The following is a 21,516-nucleotide window of genomic DNA, read 5'->3' as shown; positions in this document are numbered from 1 at the left end:
TTTTATCCTTTAGGCATCCTTTTTTCCAGCTTTTCTCTGCAACCCTCAGGCCTAGGAACGTACCTTTAAAAAACAAAAGCAGAGACTCTCCCAAAATAACAGGACTCCAGGAGCTGGGGCTTTAAGAAAACCACCAAATAGCATGTGGCCTGGGACGAAATTGCAGGAGCTGATAATGCCCTAAAAATCCCATCAAAATGCCAATAAAGGAAAGATTGTGGGTAAAAACAAAAGTAACAATATTTGTTTTTTTCACAGTGGGGTTTCAGGAAAAAATATGTTGCTAGAACTGCCACTTAATCAGTTTCCCCTGATATTTAGCCTAAATCTCCCTTGCTCTACGTGAAGGGCTTTCTCTTTAACTTCCTGTTTCTATGCTTTTAAAGTTTCCGACGGGCAAACAGAAACAGGGGCCTGGCTTGGGAGGCTGGCACAGACCCTGACCTCCTTCCCCCAACGGATCCAGGTTTCGTAGCTTAAAGGCAGCAGGGACCATTAGATCTCCCAGTCTGGCCATTGTATTTCATCCAGTTCCAACACCACTCCGCCCTAGAAGGATTAAACCCCCAGAGATCTCAGATCCTCCAGCTCCCCCGGTGGGGATGAGGAAATACAGTGCAGGGCAGGAGAGGATTTAATTCAGCAAGGACCTTCCTGTTGCCTGAATCCTGGTGGTGCCTGAGCTCTGCTGCGTGGATCCTCCAGCTCCGGTCGGGACGCCCCTCTGCCCGGGGAGCCCAAGACACTCAAGCATCCCCCAGCAGGAGCGGTGAGTGGGGCGGAGAGGATCCGATCCAGGGGGAGGCAGCCCTAGGGGAGGGGGAAAGCAAAGGAAGAGGGGAGGGCTGCTGCCTGGAGGAAGCAGCCAGAGAGAAACGGAATATGGCGCCTGGGTGGCAGCTGGGGGAAGGAGAAAGGAGAGCCAGCTGTCTGAAGAGGAGAGAACACGTGGGGGCGGGCTGCGCAGCCTGCAGCCCTGTCGTTCCCTCCAGCCAGTCTTTCCGTGCCTCAGTTTCCCCACCAGCCACGCAGGGATGGTAACGTCGCCCTCACACTGGGTGGTGGTGTGGGATTGGTAAAGGCTCTGAGATGCCCCGGTGGAAGATGCTGCAGCTGCAGAAACTGCAGGATCCTGGTGAAAAAGGACGTAGGCAGAAATGATTGTGTATTACAATACAGCCCTGAGCTCAGGGTCTTGGTCCCAAAAAGAGCACCTCCTAAAGTGACAAGACAGGCAAAGGGTGGGAAGGGAAACTGAAGCACGAGCAGGGAAGTGATTTGCCTAAGGTCACGCACAACAGTTCGGTAGCAGGGCTGGGAGTGGAACTCAGGATGCCTGGGATTCAGCCACTAGACCATGCTGCCTCCCAGAAGTGCAAAAAGCAGCCATGGCAAATATGTTGTTATAGCAACTCCTCTCCTTGCTTATTAGCAGGATTTGAACATATGATCATGTGCATCACAGGACTGAACTGCAGTCACTCAAGCTGAAGGTGTAACTCTGCTAATTGTTATTAATAGCAGGGAGTTATCCTCTGTGGACCATTCACAGAGCCAAACACATCATACATTGTTATTAGGGCTACATGCACCCTGGAGCAACTGCTCATGGCCTGACAGCTCCTTATGGAGCAGCAGCTGTGCTCAACCCCAGAGGGGATGCAATCAGAACAGAGAGACTCATGACTACCCTGTATGGCTAGATGGTGGCGGTGGTAATGTGGGTTGCAGTATTGCAAAGCCTGAGAGCCAATAGATAGATCTGGATCACAAAGGGGGAAGGTGACTGGCTGGCCCAATTTCTGTAGAATCGATTATTTAAACACTGGTGAGGTTTTAATTTCACTGTTCTTATTATACAATTAATTATATTAGGGCGCCTAGAGCCTTCTGGTAGAGTTGGGTGAATTTTTCAGCCGATTTCTAGTGAAAAATGCAGAATTGGCAACACCAAAACTTTTCACAATTTTGTGTCGATTTTGCCAAATTGTTTGTCAAAAAAAAAATTAAAAACAAAATTTCCTTTTGACCTTTTCAAAACAAAAGGTTTCAATTTATCAACATTTTCTTGAATTTAATTCAAGCAATCAAAAACATTAAAAAATGCTTGAAAACCCCCCCACTTTGGTCAACCTGCAGTGATCATATTTTCAGTTTGTCAAAAATTTAGAAAAAAGTGTCCAACCAAAACTGAATTGATTGATTGATTGATTAGAATGGCCAGAGAACCAAAAAATCTATTTTGTCAGCCAGCTCTGCCTTCAATAGGCGTCTTTGTTATCTTCAGTCTAAATAAATATATAAGCCGCTGCTCTGCAGATATTTAACAAGTCACAGCGGCTCCTATTTTCTCCCACCCTCCTTTTGCAGTTTGTGTGATCCTAATCCTGACACCATCTCTCGCATGGAATGCAAGAAAGAACCCTGTGTCCCGGACCCCAGCGAATGGCTGAATCAAAGAGACGCCTGCAAAGGTAATGAATAATCAGAACTAGAGGGAGTGGGGGGAAAGTGTTTGGATTGTTTCTGGAGGATCCCAAGTGGCAGTTAGGCTTCATCTACCATCATTTGCTTTTCTGGAGCTCTTGTGTGCGCGAGGCGGCCAGCACTGGGTCTATGGACTACTTAATTCCCCCTTCAGCCCTAGTAGCTCAATGGGTCTTGAGTGAGCCTCTGGATTGCAGTGAATTTCACCCACTGTGAATAGTGAATGCTTGTCTGAGTATTTGCAGGAAGTTCACAAGTAACAGTGATTTGAGGGCTGGAAAAATTGCTTTGGAGTAGGGAGTTGGTAGGGAGGTAAATTTACCTGCGTATATGGCATTGGGGAGACTGGTACTGGAATACTGCATCCAGTGCTGGTGTCCACATTTTAACAGACTTTGGACGATTGGAGAGGGTGCAGAGAAGAGTCACAAAAATGATTTGCTGGCTGGATAAAATGCTTTACTGTGAGAGACTGACAGAGCTGGTCTGTTCAGCTTAACAAACAGAAGAGCCAGATGTGACTTGATTACAATGTCTAAAGTACCATCCCAGGGAGAAAATGCAGTATACTCAAGGTCTCTTTAATTTAGCAGTGAAAGGCAGTGGTCTGTGGTCCAGTGACTCCATTTTTCGCTATCTCCTGGTGGGCGTGGGCATTCCTGGTGCTCTTACTAAAACCGAACCGTATGCTCGCCTTGCACCAGAGATTTTCCAAAATCTGGCTGTGTTCCTGGGAGCAGCACACTCGGCAAAGCATTTCTTCTGCTTGGTGGTGATTGCAAACGCAGGAGGCGGTCCATGGAGTTTGCCGCTCAGGGGTCAGAATGAAATGGAAGCGTTCAGTGCTGAGCTGCTGTATTTGAACCAGAGGATTGCTTCCATTTCCTGGGAGTCAATTGGCTACTTTTAGGATAGCAAGGTCAAAGAGCCCTGGCCCGTGGGATTGTGGGATAGGATTGACCGACTCAGGGTCTGAGGGTCTAGCTGCGTCCTCACTGCGAAACGATGGAGTTTTGGCCAGAGTCCCAGCTGGACCCACAGGCTCAAACCCATCCCTCAGTGGGGTCCTGGGGCCCAGGCTTGAGTCTGACAGAATTGTGTGTAGATGGAAGTGGGGGTTCAGCTCAAGCCTGAGTATGCACTCAAGATTACATTGCAGAATAAATGTACCCTTGACAATAAAATATCCATTCCACCGAGTCTCAGAGCCTGGGTCAATTGTCTCGGGCTTGCTGGGCTCAGGCTGCAGGGCTAAAAATTGTAGTGTAGACGTTCGAACTCAGGCTGGAGTCTGAGCACCGAGAGCCAACCTCCTTGTGGGGATTCAGAGTCAGGCTGCAACCAACCCATGTCTGACCATCTACACTGCAGTTTTTAGCCCCACAGCCTGAGTGCCGCAAGCCCAAGTCCAGCCGTAGCTGTGCCGTGGGTCTTTTATTGCTCTGCAGATATACCCTTAGTCTCGGTGCCTCAGTTTCCCTATCTGTACAATGCTGTAATAGCGCTGCCCTGTCTCACCAGGGGTTGTGAGGATAAATGCATTAAAGAGTGTGAGGTGCTCAGATACAGAGGTGATGGGGACCATAGTAAATACCTTAGGTAGGCTGGGGTGGGGAAGTTACCCTGGGGTCATCAGGAGTGGGGGAGGGGGATTGTAGTTTCAGGGAACATGTCAGTACTTTAAAGAGCAATGTAGCCATGTCTGGAGTCTCCTTTTCATGCCAGCAGATCAACAGATCCTGAGCCAAATTAAAGAGGAGACCCCACTGCAGGAGGGCGCTGGGAAAGCAGAGTCATGCGAGGCGTCAGCAGAGAGAGCTGGAGGGGACGTCTCACAGCAGATCCAGCCTGGGACAGGAGGAAACCCTGTGGAGCACGATCACCTTACCTCCACCACCCCACTGGGGGCCAGGCGACCCAGACGGGCTGTCACCCTGCAGAGTCGGCGGGCGGCTGGGGAAAACCTCACTGAGCGGGATGTCCCAGACCCACCGGCATCCCGGCGTCCCAGCACCTGCGCCGCCTGCGGGAAAACCTTCAGGCTGAGCTCGAGCTTGCTGCGTCACCGTTGCATCCCGCTGGGTCAGAAGCCTTACCGGTGCGATGAATGCGGCAAGGCCTTTGCCCAGAGCCAGAACTTCCTGGCCCACCAGCGGGTCCACACGGGCGAGCGTCCCTTCCTCTGCACCCAGTGTGGGAAGAGCTTCTCCCAGAGCCAGAACCTGCGCACCCACTGGAAGATCCACGGGGGCCAGCGGCCCCACCAGTGCCCCGAGTGCGGGAAGAGGTTCAACAAGACCTGCAACCTCCTCAAACACCGCAGAAGCCACCAGGGCCACAAACCTTTCCGGTGCGCCCAGTGCGGCAAAGGCTTCGCGGAGAGCTCCTCCCTGATCCGCCACCAGCGCACCCACACCGGCGAGCGGCCCTTCCGCTGCCTGGAATGTGGCCAAGCTTTCACCCAGAGATCCAACCTCGTCAAGCACCAGCGCTCGCACACCGGCGAGCGGCCCTACCGCTGCGAGCAGTGCGGCAAAACCTTCGGCAAGAGCTGCTCCGTCATCCTGCACCAGCGCATCCACACCGGCGAGCGGCCCTACCGCTGTGAGGAGTGCGGCAGGCGCTTCAGTCAGCAGGGCCACCTGGCTGCCCACTGCCGCATCCACACCGGCGAGAAGCCCTTCGCCTGCATCGAGTGCGGCCGCATCTTCAGCCAGAGCGCCACGCTGATCCGGCACCGCCGCACGCACCAGCGGGAGAGGGAGCAGGCAGGGGAGGCGCCCCGGTCAGGAGAAGATGGGGGTTCGGAGAAGGAGGCACCGGGCAAGAGCAGTGCCCGGCGGGGGAGCGCGCGGCCGGGGAGCACCAATACATAAGCATTGGGGTGGGAGGCGACGACCGCAGTGGTGGTTGAGCCTTGATCCAGGGTAAAATGTGTGGACAGCGCTGAGGTGGGGGGGACAGAGAAGCTCTGGCATGGGGGCAGAGCTAATGGGGGGCATAACAGAGACCCTGGTGTGTAAAGGGAGAATGGGGGGCACACCAAGCTCCTGGCAAGGGGAAGGGAGAGATGGGGGGGCACACAGAATCCCTGGAGGGGGGAGAGATAAATAGGGAACTATCATAAACAGAGTGTTAAGGGTTAATATCTTTTATACCTGTAAAGGGTTACAAGCAGGAAACTGGACACCTGATCAGAAGACCAATCAGAAGACAAGATACTTTAAATTCGGGTGGAGGGAAGTTTGGGTGTGACTTCTTTGTTCTTTGTTCTTCTCTGGGGGGGGGGGGCAGGGGGGGTGGTCTGAGAGAGACCAGACATTACTACAGCCTCTCTAAGTTTCTTTTCAAATAGAAGGTAAAAACCAGGCGGTTTAGGCTTTTTAATTGTTTTACTCTATTTGCAATTGTGGATCTGGCTGGTTAACTTTTATATGTGTCGTTGCTGGGAATATTTTGATTTGTATTGGTACTGGGGGGGAAAGTCTCTTTCTGGTATCTGTAAGCTATAGGACCCTGTATATTGACATCTTGAAGTTACAGAGATAATTCTTTACTTTTTCCCTTCTTTTATTAAAAGATTTCTTTTTAGAGAACCTGATTGATTTTTTCTTCTGTTTCCCTTGTGTTATTCCAGGGGATTGGGATAACTCACCAGGACGGGTGGGGGAGACAGAAGGAGGGAGAGAGAAAATCTCTCTCTGTTTTCCTTGAATCTGTTTGCCTCTTTGTGGAAGGGAAGGGAGATGCTTCTCTGTATGGTGATTTAAGAGGTTAGATCAGTATCTCTCAGAATAGCTCAGGGAGGGAAATTCTGGGAGGGGAGAGGTGGGGGAATGGCTTATTTCTCCTTGTTTTAAGAACCCAAGGGATCTGGGTTCTTGGGGTCCCCAGGGAAGGTTTTGGGGGGACCAAAGGGTATCAGGCCCTGGAAAATTCCTGATTGGTGGCAGCATATCAGACCTAAGCTGGTAATTAAGCTTAGGGAAACTCATGCTAGTATCCATATTTTGGACGCTAAGGTCCAGAACTGGGAAGGAATGCTATGACAGGAACACACAGAGCTCCTGACGGCAGGGAGGTTAATGGAGAACATCCATTAACCCAGAGCCCCTGGCATGGGGGAGAGGGGGAAATAAGGGGCACATAGAGCCCCTGGCATGGAGGAGAGGGGGAAATAGGGGGCACATGGAGCCCCTGGCATGGGGGTGTCATGAGGGATGCTTAGAGCCCCTGGCCTGGGGGAGGATGTGAAGGGGGGTGTTGCAGGGAGTCCCTGAAACAGAGATAATGGAGTGGCTGATATGGGACTAGATTAACAAGTTAAAGGAGGGTCATATAATTAATGCCCATCAACATGGATTTATGGACAATAGATCGTGTCAAACTAACGTGTTGTATATTTTCGAGGAGGCTATACGTCTGACTGATGAAGGTAACAGAGTTAATGTAAGTGACTTAGACCTCTGGAAGGCGTCTGAGTTGGCAGTGCACGACATTTTGATTAGAAAAATTTGAATGCTATAAAATGGGGGTTCTCAAACTTGGGGTCGGGACCCCTGAGGGGGTCGCGAGCTGTCAGCCTCCACCCCAAACCCCGCTTCACCTCCAGCAATAGGGTTTATTATAGTGTTAATTAAAAACACTTTTCAATATATTTTATAAGGGGAGGGGGTCGCACTCAGTGGCTTGCTGTGAAAGGGGTCACCAGTACAAAAGTTTGAGACCCCCTGCTATAAAATGACCATGGCCCACATTACATGGATTAAACACTGGGTAATTGATCGGTCTGCAAATGCAGCTGTAAACAGAGAATCATCATCATCAGCTGAGTCTAGTTCCAGTGGCGTCCCGCAGGGATCGAGTCTTGGCCCTAAGCTGTGTCACGTTTTTACCAATGCCTTGGAAGAAAACGTCAAAGCATCGCTGATGATATCTGCAGATGACACACACTCTGCGGGGAATGGCAAATAATGAAGGAGACAGGTTACTGATACAGAGGGAGCTGGATTGCTTGGTAAGCTGAATGCCAGCAGACAATGTGCATTATAGTAGGGCTATATGTAAACGTGTGAACAAAGACCGTTGGCCATAGTTACAGGATGGGGGACTCATTTCCGGGAAGCAGTGAGTCTGAAAAGGCTTTGGGGATTGTGGTGGATAATGCAGTGCTGTGACCAAAAGGGCTAATACAATCCTTGGATGCATAAACAGAGGAATTTTCAGTAGGAACAGTCGTGGTGTTTTACCTCTGTGTTTGGCACTGGTGCGAGAGGGCGGCCAGATGTCTGGTTTTCAACCAGAAAGTCCCATCAAAAAGGGGCCTGACAGTGTCCAGTCAGAGCTACTGACCGGACACCTAAAGTCCAGTTACTGCGGGCAGGGACCTGCAGCCAGGGTGACCAGACAGCAAGTGTGAAAAATAGGGACTAGGGTGGGGGGTAATAGGAGCCTATATAAGAAAAAGACCCCCCAAATCGGGACTGTCCCTATAAAATCAGGACATCTGGTCACCCTACCCGCGTCAGCCCCTACTCAGCTGGGGCCACCTCCTACCTGTGTTGGGCAGCTGCAGCTCCCTGCCTCGGCTCTGCAGGGAAGTCCCACCCGGACTGAGGGAGAGGAGAGGGGAAAAGCTGCGAGTGAGGGGGTCTTGGGGAAGAGGAGTGAATGGGGCCAGGGCCTTGGGGGAAGAGGTGGGGCAGGGGAGGTTCCAGCACTCCTGATGGAGTGTCCGTTTTTTAAATATTACAAAGTTGTCAACCCTCTGGTGCATGCTGCTGGAATCCTGGGTCCAGTTCTGCTCTCCACAGTTCAAGACGGCTGTTGATAAATTGGAGCTGGTTTAGAGATGAGCTGTGAGAAGACTTAGAGGTTTAGAAAACATGCCTTATGGTGAAGACTCAAGGAGCTTGATCTGGTTAGCTTAACATAGCTTAACAGTCCAGCTGTACCTACCTAGGGAACAAAATCTGACAATAGCCAGCTATTCAATCGAGCAAACAACTACATAACAGGAGCCAGAGGCTGGAAGTTGAAGCGAAACAAATTCAGACTAGAAATAAGGCAGTTTTTTTTAACAGTGCAAGTAAGTAATCATTGGCTCATCTTAGCAGCTCGGGAAATTTCAGCTCACAAGGTTTAAGTTTGGTAAAGTTATAAGCAACTGAAAACAGGTTCTTATAATGAGAAGCATCAGGCAACCTTAACTAGACGTCGCTGACTGATGTGGCTGAAGAATACAGGTCAAAATCCTGCCAAGCAAACAGGAGGGTCTTGTGGAAAATGACGTATTCCAGATCGTTACTAATTATACCTGCAGGCTGAATTTTTAAACATCTAAAGAATTGTTACTCTTGTCTGTATCTCTGCAGGGCTACTCCGGCCTGTGACATACCTTGGGCTGCGGAAACAGTGTCGCAGATGTAAAGACCATGTAACCTCCCAGTTACCCCTAGAAGGCACCAGCCCACGCTCTGAGTGTGGGTTAAATCAGCTTCTCTTCTAATGACTGATTTAAAGCAGCAGGCCACAGGGACTTAAACAGAAAGACTGCGTGAGGTAATATTCCTGGCATTTAAAAAAAAAAAATCAACTACAGCGCTGGACTGACTGGTCGCCCAACACCTCTGCAAGCTGCTGCCACCTGCAGAGATGGCGGAGGCGAGGGGTGAAAAGCAAAGGAAACAGACCCAGCGTGAAAACTGGCCCAGTTCTTCGTCTTTCCTCTTGCATGCGTGGGTCTGCGGTGTGGCACTAAGAGAGGAGGGTTATGGGGCAGCACCACGACACACCCAGTGGGGTCGTCATCGGGGCTGGGATCCAGCATCCTGATGTTAAATGGGCCGGTGTCTGCTCCCGAGCGTAGCTGGCCCTGCCGCTAACTGGAGATGCAGCCGCACTGCTTGCCAGGGGGGGCTGCGACAGGGATCACAGACGGCGTTTCATTTACTGACCAAATGAGCTGCGGTTTTGGCCGCCCAATCAGCTGTGCCCCGGAAAGCTACTCATTTCCCACCTACGAGGCATAAGGCGAGACGTGCCGTGATGGAGAACTGAGCTGATACGGGGGTTCTTTCTCCCTCTTTCCTGTTTTTTTCCCTTTGCACGTTTTCCACTAACTACGTCCAGTCCTGCCCCTCCTCCCCCCCCCCCGTGCTCTTTGTGGCAGGTTCCAGCAAGAGCCCTGCGTGACAGGGACAGGAAGAAAAGGGCTGAACTCCAAATCCCCCTCTCCGGGAGAGAGGAGGAAGGTGCTTGACTTTGTAATATGTGAGGGCAGCAGATAACGGCAGAGGTGTAACCCCCTGAAGTGTGTTCAGGGCCGGCTCTAATTTTTTTGCCACCCCAAGCAAAAAAAAAAAAAAAAAAGTGCGCCACCCCGCCATAACACCCCCTCCTGCGAGCGCCGCACCTCCGAACCCCCACTCCCCCGAGTGCCACACCGCCGAAACCCCTGCCCCCCGAGCACCACACCGCACCGCTGAAACCCTGGTCCCCCTGAAACTCCTGTGCTCCCTTAGCGCCACGCCGCCAAAACCCCCGATCGCCGCACTGCCAAAACCCCTGCCCCTCTCGAGTGTGGCACCACCAAAGCCCCCGCCTCCCCAAACTCTGCGGCACCCAAGCTCCTGCCTCCCCAAGCACCGCCAAAACATCCCCTCCCTCCGAGCGCTGCCCGGCTGAAACAAAAACAAACAAAAAACCCCTTCAGCGCCGCCCCACCGAACCAAAAAAACAAACCAACCACGAGCACCGCCCCGCCCCAAGAACCTACTTCGTCGGCTGGTGCCTGGAGCCGGCCCTGAGTAGGTTGCACGTCTCACCCAGTCTCTGCTCCACAGAGGATGCGTGTCCATTACAGAGCTAGGCAGGGACTCACAACTCTTTAGCTCATGCCAGAGCAGCTCCTGCTTTTCGCGCTGGCGTCCCTGGTTCAATCCCCCGTGTGGCAGCTCTCACAGAAGCTATAATGCAGAGGAACAGGGAAAGCAAAACCCAAACTTCTCTGTGATCTGGTGGATGGGAGCGTACAGGTGCTGCTGCAGCGCTGGCTTCCAGCCACACAGCCAGGGTGAGGGCTTCTCTACACTTAAAACGTTACAGCTGCACTGCTGCAGTGGTTCAGTGTAGACAGTACCTACTCTGAGGGGAGGGTTCCCCCATTGGCGTACGTAATCCCCCTCCCTGAGAATTCTTTCCCTTGACCTAGCGCTGTCTACACAGGACTTAGGTTGGCTTAACTATGCCACTCAGGAGGGTGAATTTTTCACCCCCCTGAGGAACACATTTATGTCGACCTGTCCAGTGTAGACCAGACCTGAGATTCTGAAGTCATATGAACAGATCTGGAGACCCCACTCCTATAAGAATGAAGGGGAATTTGGACTCAAATCCTCACAGCCTTTTCTGCAAAAATCTCATCCCAAGAGAGCTCAGTGGCACCTAGTCTCACAAGAGTTATTTTCCTTAAAGCCCCACCTCCACAAGTCATGAGGCTGTCTCCATTTCAAAAGTCAGTGTCTAGCTCTCGTGGTTGTGGAGAAAAGCTGGTAAGCAGGACCCCATACGCCCTGACAGCAAATTAAAAGCACAGGTACAATTTATTATTGGTTTTTATATCTCAAGATTTTTAGGCCAAACTGATGCTTTTGGGGGGGGGGGGGGAGCTCATGATTTGTGATCACTCGGGGCAAAGACAAGAATGAAACCAGACCCCATGGAACAGGTTTTGTTTTGTTTTTAATAAAAAAAACAGTAGCCACTAGTTTATTGAAGTGAAATCCTACAAGTTATTCAACATCTACCAGCAGCTGTTTGTCTGCAGTTTTATCCCGGCTTCCAGGGCAAGACTCAGGCACAGGATGGTGCAATGGATGTTACTGAGTAGCATACCAACTGCCCTGCTCACAACAGCAGCAAACTCTTCACAAGAGAGTTTTAAACTGACCCCAGCTGCCGGCTGGGAGCAATGGAAATGGAGGCTCCTCTTTCCTCCAGCCGTGGCTGGCGGTTGCTCTCGAAGACCACGGATGCGAGTAACCTGCTGCTCATTGGAAAAAAAAAGAAAAAAAAAAGATACCCAGACACTGCAGAAGTGCCTAGCATATAAATGCGACTACGCTTGTCCTAGTTTTCCTTCTCTCATTAAAGAACAGGCCAGCTTCTGCTGCTCCATCCCCTCCACAAAAGATCCTCTTGAAATTAGAGGAGTATGGAGTGGAGATGGGGGTTGGCTGCCTATACATAGACTGACACGGTGCAATCCCATGTGGACACTCTTAATTCAATTTTGTCCAGAGCATGGTTAGTGGGAACCAGATTAATTATGGGTTTTGGAAGGAAGGATCATGGGAGTTTGACCCCACGTCCCACGATCGCGTTAGCCACTGGCAAGTATCCCACAATCTATTGCAAAAATTCCCAGAATGCCCAGCTGCAGCTTGGCACCCTGGGATGCTCCGTTACACACTTATATCAGTACAGGGCGGACGCAACACTTTGCAAGCAATGTAGCTCAAAGCAAGGTATGTACATAAGGTCTAATCAGCTTAAACCAAACCCAAACCTATTCTAGCCTCTGCTGCAGTCACTCCTCATCAGATGCTGGGATTGGCAGTAAGTGCATAAGGGAGTTGGGGCCTGATTCTCATTGGAATCAGGCCCCTCACTCAGCTTCCCGGCCTTAAACTAACTGGCTCTACTCTGAACTGGAGAGGAGTCTTTGGATAGTTTGGATTGGGATTTGAACCTCCAGAGTTCAGGGTTTCCACTGAAGAACTTCTCATCCCCATGTTACTTTGTATCTACCTATGAACCTATTCTACCCTAGCTATATAGTTAACCATGCTACTCTTAAATCCTATGTACACTGACACTGTATTTTATAGTTCTCTAAGCTAAGTTTGCCTTAGACATAAAAAAAATCTGTTTCTATTACAGTGATATACATATGTGCATGTGGGAAATACCCTCGTTCAAGATCACGATCTTTCACCAAACAGGTACCAGTTCGATACAGCGTCGGTATCCCTTGCCATCAGAATTAGAGTCTCTTCTGCTAGTGATTTTGTCCATCCTCCAAAGTTTCAGCTAGAGTCTCCATTTCAGAACTTTGGTTCACGAGGCAATTGATGTTTTGTTGGGTTTTTGGACAGTTAAAATCTTGGATTCCGGTGGTTGTTTTCATGATCAAATTCCAGTTTTCTCCAGGGCACGTGGCTATGACGGTAGTCATCAAAGGCTGATGTTTAAGGACCGCACCGTTCTCTACTTATGCAGTCTTGTTTCACGGGTTTCCTAGAGTTGGGGTTTTCCCCTGCCTGTGTCTTCTTCTAAATCTCCAAGAAACTCCTTTAATTTTATCCCCCAGGAGCTTCTCAACTTGCTTGTCATTTTGTGCTTGGATCCTATGGATTTCTTTTTGCTTTGATAGATGCCACTGAGTTTGGATGTGAGCTAGTTCAGATTGAGTAGCTATCCTGAGTAGCTCAGTGAGATCCAAGAACCTTTGAAGGTTCCTCTTCACTCACTGTGATGGTCTCCAGATTTCCCAGAGACCATCTTAAGAACATTCATCTCATGAAAAGACTCTACCTTTTATTTAAAAAAAAAGGAAAAAAATGTTATTTTTCTTCAGTTCCAGCCCTTTTTCAAAGGACTCGTCCTTGTTTAAATATTTACAGCAGGTCTCAGCATTCCTAGCGATCTTCCTTGACTTGTCCCATCACTTGGGCTACTTTGGTTTTGCTGCGGCCACTGCATGTTCCTACACCCAGATCCTCATTTGTTTGGAATTTCTCTGGCCTGTGTCATGCAGAAGGTCAGACAGGAGGTTCAGGTTGGTCCCTTCTGACTTTAAAATCTGAATCTATGACTTCCCAGCCTTCTGCTCTGCAAAGTCCATCATCAGATCGGTGCCTTTGCTGCTACTCTTCCTTGGATTTCTTATGGCTCCCTTTACACCAGAGGGTCTCAAACTAGGGGTTGGGACCCCTCAGGGGGTCATGAGGTTATTACACGGGGGGTTACGAGATGTTAGCCTCCACCCCAAACACCGCTTTGTACCCAGCATTTCTAATGGTGTTAAATATATATATATATATATATATATAAAATGTTTTTAATTTATAACGGGGGGGGGGTCACACTCAGAGGCTTGCCATGTGAAAGGGGTTACCAGTACAAAACTTTGAGAACTATTGCTTTACTGGAGAGAGTCTTACTAAAAATTTGGTCTTTGCTCCTTGCTCCGCAGTCCTCTTTGCTTCTCTGCCTTCCAGGACTGCTCTCCCTACCCTCCGTCTGCAGCTGGGGGCCCTGATTCTGCCACTTTTCGTCCACTGGATTGAAGTGATGTTCAAGGACCCCTCATCCCTGGCATCAGCTCCTGCTCTCTCCACTTGCAATCTCTCTCCATCAGCTAATCCTCCATTCCACTTCCTTCAGCCTCATCTCAGCAGGTGGACCTACTTTTCTGCTCTAATGATGGCAGGTCTTTACTAAGCTGAAGATCATCACCATTCACCTGAACAGAGGGGTGGTGGAGACAAACATGTGCAGTTTTATGAGCTTCTGCTTCCATCTTGGGTAAGATCTATTTTCACATCATTCACATGTTCATCAACCTTCCTTTTCAGCCTGGATTTTACCTCCATAGAGAATCCAGCCTATCAGTGTTTCCCAAAGAGAGAAGTGTATGTCCCAAATGGGACGTGTGAAGAATTAGTAGGCGGAAAGGGCGGGCGGACCTTGTAACTCTTCTCTAGATTCTCAGCTTTCACCTGGTCATTAGCTGTTATGGTTGCGAAGAAAACCTTGGAAGCTGATGCAGCAGCAACACCTACCTGAGTTTGCAGAGAGCCTGAAACAAAAGCTCCACGCCCAGTTCATTTCAACAGGCACTAGCTCAGAGGCCAATGGCGATGCTTTAAATACCAGTGTTGTGAGCTATTTCGATGCTCACTGAAGCATGTGAGGCAAGGCTGGGTCAGATGATGAAGATCAACAATTCACTGCTCATCTTGGGTACAGCTTCTAACAACACATAGTGGTGGTGGTGGGCAGGGGGGCACAACTGATTTCATTTTGCTAATATAGGGGCTCAGCTTTCACGTGTTTTTGAAACACTGCACTATACAATGGTGATTGCTCTTGGCTTGTGCTGTTTCCATCATTCTCCATCAGCTTCCTCTCTATGTTCACGTGGACCTTCAGCTCTGGTCAAGAGAGATCTCTGTCCATTCTCCAAGCCATATTCAAAACCTCAGTCTCCAGCTGCTTCCTGCTCTTTTCAGGCCACAGATACACCTTCCATTCTTTGGAATGGCTTCAGAAGAGGAGAGAACCTTTGAAGGTTTCTCTTCACTAGGTGGATCCTGAGAATGTCTTTGGATATCACTTCAAGAGCATTTGCCTTATGCAAAGATTTGTCTTTCCGAAAAAGAAAAACAAAACAAAACATACCAACAAACATCTTTCTTCCTTGGATTTCAGATCTTGTTTGAAAGGCCTCCCTCAAAACACGTTCTTTTCCCTTGCTCTGCTGTTCCTTCAGAGCCATGCTCATCAGCCTCCCACTGCTCAGTGACGTTTTGGGACAGTGCGTGGACCATCTGAGAAGGCTGGCATTGGAACGGAGCTGTTACATGCACCTTGAGAGAGAGGAGATGTGACAATAGCCCGTACGTGCCTGAATCAGGGCTGTTAAACTAAACTGTTAGGAGATTGGGACGGCGGCTTCTCTCTTACTTCAGTGGGACTTAAAACACAGTTGAGCATATGCCAGGACCTAGTGCTATGTGGTGCTAATGCTAGAGTGTATCTAAATAAACACTATGAACAGCTGCTCAATATGCTACATAGACACTCGTGCTCTTGATCCAGCCATGGCTCTGACTTTAGCCTGGTGATTGACTCTCTAGTCTTACGTTGAATTCCCACCTTTGGGTGGATGCTAGGAATCTCCATCATGGATCCCAGGATCCTGGCATTCTTTGCAATGTCAGCATACCCCTCTCCTTCGGGTCTGCCGCTCGCCGCTGCCGGGTGCTCCCGATGCCCTCTCGCTGCTGCTTTGTCGGTGCAGTTTGCGCCGCCTCGTTGATTTCATTCTCGGGACGGCTCGGCATTGTTCAGTTTCACCAATAAGGCAGTGACAGCCCCTGGGTGGGAAGTCTCTCTGGGGAAACTGAGGCTTAGATTTTTCAAAGGCGCCAAAGGGAGTTAAGCACCCCTCCAGGGTGTGATTTTCAAAGTCACCTGAGGGATTTAGGAGCAAAGTCGATGGGGCTTAAAGAGCCATAAGCTCCATTGTCGTTCAACCAGACGTAAGCTCTTAAATCTTTTTGGCATTTCCAAAATTCTCTGACAATATAACAGGAATCACGCACCCAACTCACCTAGGCCTCCAACCTTGGTCAAAAGAGCGTAAGTAAATAGGAACTGTCTCCCATCTAATCCCACCGCCAGCTGTCCCTAAGCAACAGAGCGTCCCCCAAGCCATCCATGCCACCCCCCGTCCCCTCCCTGCAAGGAATCCCCCATCTCACAACTGCCCTCCCGCACCCCACCCTACCACCTGTTCTGTATCCGATCTATCCCCCTCCCCCCCCGCCTTCTATGCCACATGCAGCTTCTGGTGCCGTCTCAGTTGCGACTTGTGGCGGAAGCTCTCGCCGCATTCGATGCATATGTAGGGCTTCTCGTCCGTGTGGGTCCGGCGGTGGCGGATGAGGTTGGAGCTGACGCTGAAGCGCTTCCCGCACTCCCCGCACTTGTAGGGTTTCTCACCAGTGTGGGTGCGCTGGTGCTGGATGAGGGCGGAGCTCTCGCTGAAGCGTTTCTCGCAGTCCCTGCACTGGTAGGGCTTCTCACCGGTGTGGATGCGCTGGTGGGTCACCAGATTGGAGTTCTGGCTGAAGCCTTTGCCGCAGTCAGCACAGGTGTAGGGTTTTTCGCCCGTGTGGGTGATCTGGTGCCGGATGAGGTCGGAGCTCCGGCTGAAGCCTTTGCCGCACTCGCTGCAGATGGTGGGTCTCAGCCGGGAATGGGATCGTCGCAGCACCAGGATGTCCTTGAGTTTCCGGAAGCCTTTCTCGCACTGGGTGGCGGATTTAACCAGCCTCTTGCCTGGGGTCTTTCTCCGCTGCCTTTCCGGCCGGCCCTGACTCTCGCAAGCTTTCTCCAGATTGGGACTCTGCGAGACAGCCTCCCTGAGGCTTTCAGAGACGGGCTCTTGCGGTTCAGCGCCTCCCTCTTGGGGCGTTTCCCCCTCGTTCTCACTCGCACTTCCATCGGCGGCTGGAACAAAGAGAGAGAGAATCCAGTCCCAGGCTGAACACAGAGAAGGCTGTGCAGACTAGTGGGCAGTGCTGGACCGAACCTTGGAGACATGGCTTCTATTAGTGCCTCTGCCACCACTTTGGGCAGGGCACTTTCCCTCTCTGTGTTTCTGTTTCTCCTCCCACCTTTTGTCTAATTGGACCCAGATCCTCACACGTATTTAGGTGCCTAATTCTCACTGGATACCAGGAGGCAATGGGCCATTATAAACTCTTCAGGGGAGGGGGGTGCTGGAGAAGGAAGGTGGCCCAATGGTTAGCGCATTTGCTAGCATCCAGGAAACCTCAGTACAACTTCCTCCTCCACTACCCGTGTGACTGTGTACAAGTCCTCAGGCTCTCTGTTCCCACGTGTACGCTGGGGGGGGACGGCCCTGCTCTGCCTGGGAGGATGACTGCTAACGGCCGTGTCACGGTGATGGGAGCCGTATCAGTACCATAGACTGCCTCTCCCTTTTGTACAACACCTCCCACTAGGGGACCCTCTGCTTGTTTGGGGGAATCATTACAAGTAATAAACTGGAGAGAGATTGTTGTAAATATCCAGCATAGAATATCAGGTTTGGAAAGGACCTCAGGAGGTCATCTAGTCCAACCCTCTGCTCAAAGCAGGACCAATCCCCTGATAGATTTTTACCCCAGTTCCCTAAATGGCTCCCTCAAGGACTGAACTCACAAGCCTGGGTTTAGCAGGCCATTGCTCAAACCACTGAGCTATCCCTCCCCCAGCTCCCCCTAGACTTGGTCGCTGGGACCCTGGGATCACCTCCAGAACAGCTGGGTGCAGAGAGAGGATAGAATTGGAAGTCAATGAAGCTTAGAACTGACACCTGCCATGGGGAGAGAAATGGTGCCCGTAGTATTGAACTAGATGAGAAGCAGCTTGTTGGAAGACACTTAGCTGGAGCTGCAGGGTGCTGGATAATACCTAACTCCTACACAGCACTTATTCCCTCAAAGCACTTTACCAAACGGGTCAGTATTATTACCCCTTTTACAGCTGGAGTAACTGAGGCGCGGTGACTTGCCCAGGGTCACCCAGAAGCTCAGTAGCAGAGCCAGGAATAGCAGCTAGATCTTCTCAAGCCCAGACAACTGCTCTATCCACTAGGCCACACTGGCTCTTAAAACAGAAGCCCCTACACAGCCTGCTCTAAAGAATCAGGCCCGTTAGCGCAGAGGCATACCGCAATACACATTGCAGCCGCTAGTGGGAGACAAAGCCACCCTTTTATTGCTTGCAACAGCTGTGTTGGGATTTCCTCTCTCTCTCTTGCAGGCTGATGTCCAGGGGCTGCTTTGACATCTCCCTTACCTGCACAGGTGCCTCCTGGCAGCTCCGCTTCCCTCAAGTCTTGGGAATCCCGGACACGTGGCTCTCCCTCTTGTTCCATCCAGACTATCACGTGAAGCTCAGGAACCAGGAAATCCTGAGCCCAAACAAAAGACACAAGGCAAATAGGCAGGTGAGAACAGGGTTTGATAACCAGTCACTGAGGCTTTGTTACAATGTGTCCCCCCCTGTACCCCTACAGGATGGGGAATCCCAGCAGATCGGATACGGTGCAGGGAAATTCTTCAGGATCCTAGGATACTTGAAGGGCAGAGGGTGGCGAGCTCAGGGGAAGGACCTCCATGCACAAGGCTCAGAACCAGCCTCTGTCCTGAATCAAGCCTCTTGCTCTTTCTGGGGAAACAAACCAGCAAAATCAATTAATCATGGTCTCGGGCTATTCCTGGCCCTGCCATGAGCTTGCTGGGTGACTTGGGCTAGTAACCGCCCTGCTCTGTGCCTCAGTTTCCCCTCCCAACTTTTTTGTCTTTAGCCCATGAGCTTTTCAGGGCAGGGACTCTGCCTTGCGCCGCGTCTGCGTAGCACCTGGCATGATGGGGCCCTGATCCTGGCTGGAGCCCCTAGGTGGTAATGTAATATAAAGTAATCGGAATAATACCATGGGAGAGAACTAAGCTAAGGTTCACCAGCGACTAACCCCAGATCCTGGATCCCAGCCCCTGCTCCCCTGCAGTAACCCCAGATCCCTCCCTCTGCTCCCCTGCAGCACCCCCCATCCAGAATCCCAACTCCTGCTCCCCAGCAGCCCCTCCCTCCCTCCCCCCACAATCCAGGATCTCCTCTCCTACAGCCACTCTCCCCCCACCATCCAGGGACCTCCTCCCCTGCAGCCCCTTCCTCCCCCCACAATCCAGGATCCCCTCCCTTACAGCCACTCTCCCCCCACCATCCAGGGATCCCAGCCCCTGCTCCCCTGCAGCCACTCTCCCCCCACCATCCAGGGACCCCAGCCCCTGCTCCCCAGCAGCCCCTTCCTCCCCCCACAATCCAGGATCCCCTCCCCTGCAGCCCCTTCCTCCCCCACAATCCAGGATCCCCTCCCCTGCAGCCCCTTCCTCCCCCCACAATCCAGGATCCCCTCCCCTACAGCGACTCTCCCCCCACCATCCAGGGATCCCAGCCCCTGCTCCCCTGCAGCCACTCTCCCCCCACCATCCAGGGATCCCAGCCCCTGCTCCCCAGCACCCCACTAATCCACGGCTGCACTACAGTGCAGCTAACCACTAACCAAAAAAGGGCACACTCCTGGGTGCCCCCACCTTGGCACGGGGCACTGGGGTTTGGAGCCCAGCTGCCAAGGTGGCCACCGTCCCTATAACCCTTCTCTCCCCTGGGAAGCCCAGCAGGTCCGGGCACACGCCCAGCAGACTCGGTTGCTCGGATCCTCCAGGCCCCGGGGGCGGGCGCGTTGCAAGCCCCTCGGTAGCCTGCTGGCCCCTTAGGCCGTGCCGCCTCCCCCGCGCCCTTGCAAGGGGCTGGAGGGGCGGGGGTGCAGCCGCCTTGGCCTTGTTCCCCGCCCTCCAGGCTCCAGGGGCAGCAATTTCTCGCCTCCCGGGCTGGCGCTTCCCTCCCCCGGGGCAGCCTGTCCCTGCGCCTGCCCGGCCCCGGCTCACCGCAGCGGACGGGCCCGGGCTCTCGGCTTCGGGGCGCTCTCCCGGCCGGCGCGCGGGGGCTGCAGGATGAGGCTCCCCGGGGGCTGCGGGCTGCAGCGAGCCGGAGGAGGCTGGGAACAGGAAGGTCCCTGCTCAATTCGCTCCCCCCCGGCCTGTGAGCTCCAGCAGCGGGCGGAGGCTGCCGCTCTATGGTCGGAAGCCTGCGCGCAGCCCGGGGACCCGCCGAGGCTCGGGGGCTGCCCCCCGTGCGCAGCGCCCAGGGGTGGGGGGGAGCGCGTCCCGCGGGCACAGCGCCCGCCTAGCGCGGGCACAGCGCGCTTCAGCCTCTGGCGCACGGCGCTGTACTAAGGGGCGATAATGAAATCCGCAGGGCCAGAGCCCCGGCGGGTGGAAATCTGCTATAGCGCCATTGAACTCGATGGGGCCAGAGCCCCCAGCTGCTGTAAATCAGCCACCAGCGGCGCTGAAATCCGTGGGGCCGTAGCCCCAGCGGGTATAAATCGGCCACAGCTCCATTGAAATCAGTAGGGGCCTGATCCCTAGCTGGTGTAACTCACCCATAGCGCTGTTAACTTCAGCGGAGCTACAGCTGATTTACACTAACAGAGAATTTGGCCCACTTTTGTCCTGCCTCAGGGGCAACCTTTCAGAAGTGGGGGGGGGGGCGAGTCTTAATTTATTCACTCTGATTTAAGGTTTCGTGTGCCAGTAATACATTTTAACGTTTTTAGAAGGTCTCTTTCTATAAGTCTATAATATATAACCAATCTATTGTTGTATATAAAGTAAACAAGGTTTTAAAAATGTTTAAGAAGCTTCATTTAAAATGAAATTAAAATACAGAGCCCCCCCGGACCAGTGGCCAGGACCCGGGCAGTGTGAGTGCCACTAAAAATCAGCTCATGTGCCACATGCCATAGGTTGCCTACCCCTACCCTACCTTGTTGCTGGTTCTCATTCATCTTCTCTTCTGTATCCTTGGAGAAGGTCTGGGTTCTCTTGTTTCTCTACGGCTACGCCGTGCCTGGAAGACCATAAGAGCTGGCTTTCCAAGGTGCTCCCCTGGTTCCACGTAGCAGCTTCCCCATGATCTGAAGAGGAGCCGGTTACTGTTGGGGATGGAAGGAAGGAGCAGGCTGACCCAGAGGCAGATTTCTTTATTCCCTTACTTGTTCCCTTCGACCCAGTTGTCGAGTAAGCCCCGAGTTAATCACATGACATGCTTTTATCTAAATTAATCTGCAAGTACCCACATTTACTACAACACCCTCAAAACCCTTATTTAATAATATGAATGCCCATCTAATGAATATTAAAAGCTATATACTGAATATAATTATCCCCCCCTTTACTGCTTACAGCATTAAGCGTAGGCTACAGACATTTTTACCTTGAAGATACATTTCTTTGCAGTAACTGTAGCCACAGGTTCCCTTAATCAGCCGTTCACTGGGTAGGGAGAAGGGGCCATGACCCCAAGCTCGTTTATATAGCTCGTTTATATAGCTGGGAGAGGAAGGGAGGGAGGAAGATAACACGTCTTCATACACACAGGATCCTTCAGACAACCACATTCCTTATGCAGCTGCAATGCTTATCTATCCTTAACACGCAGAAGGGAAGGGGGAAGGATGGCACCTTTATCAAGCGAAGAAATAGTGCCTGCCCATGCCTTTACTCCCTATTACCATGATAGCGGATACCCAAGTCTTTACCTAAC

General features: G+C 51.6%; 2 protein-coding genes across 3 annotated transcripts in view; one reads left to right on the top strand and one right to left on the bottom strand.

Moving 5' to 3' along the window:
- Positions 1–21,303, bottom strand: part of LOC115647630 — a 35,423-nt gene extending 14,120 nt beyond the window's left edge. Inside the window, exons 1-5 of the mRNA XM_030554329.1 lie at positions 21,187–21,303; positions 20,737–20,905; positions 18,145–18,259; positions 16,115–16,788; positions 4,376–5,213 (exon numbers count right to left, since the gene is read on the bottom strand). Of these exons, the coding sequence (XP_030410189.1) occupies positions 4,376–5,213; positions 16,115–16,788; positions 18,145–18,259; positions 20,737–20,754 (1,645 nt within the window). The 5' untranslated portion in view covers positions 20,755–20,905; positions 21,187–21,303. The remainder of the gene's footprint in view (positions 1–4,375; positions 5,214–16,114; positions 16,789–18,144; positions 18,260–20,736; positions 20,906–21,186) is intronic.
- On the top strand, positions 433–9,297 carry LOC115647738 (zinc finger protein 501-like). Of its 2 annotated transcripts, none has more exons than XM_030554488.1 (4): positions 433–769; positions 2,371–2,474; positions 4,216–5,359; positions 8,862–9,297. In XM_030554488.1, exons 2-4 carry the CDS (start codon positions 2,405–2,407, stop codon positions 8,914–8,916), a joined length of 1,269 nt encoding a protein of 422 aa, XP_030410348.1. In that variant the 5' UTR covers positions 433–769; positions 2,371–2,404; the 3' UTR covers positions 8,917–9,297. The 2 variants fall into 2 exon arrangements, with proteins under 2 accessions (XP_030410348.1, XP_030410347.1); XM_030554487.1 differs by having other exon boundaries at positions 4,213–5,359.
- Positions 21,304–21,516: the final 213 nt, after the last annotated feature.

Source organism: Gopherus evgoodei, chromosome 3 (genome assembly GCF_007399415.2).
Source record: "Gopherus evgoodei ecotype Sinaloan lineage chromosome 3, rGopEvg1_v1.p, whole genome shotgun sequence".
Classification (NCBI taxonomy): Eukaryota; Metazoa; Chordata; order Testudines; family Testudinidae; genus Gopherus; species Gopherus evgoodei.
Note: the sequence above shows the minus strand (reverse complement) of the source record. Positions and strands in the feature narration are given on the sequence as shown.

Excerpts from the sequence above, each read along its gene's own strand:
- LOC115647738 (XM_030554487.1), top strand. The coding sequence starts at position 2,405 with ATGGAATGCAAGAAAGAACCCTGTGTCCCGGACCCCAGCGAATGGCTG. Across the intron at positions 2,475-4,212 it reads TCAAAGAGACGCCTGCAAAG|CAGATCAACAGATCCTGAGC; the intron begins GTAATGAATAAT and ends TTTTCATGCCAG. Across the intron at positions 5,360-8,861 it reads CGGCCGGGGAGCACCAATAC|GGCTACTCCGGCCTGTGACA; the intron begins ATAAGCATTGGG and ends GTATCTCTGCAG.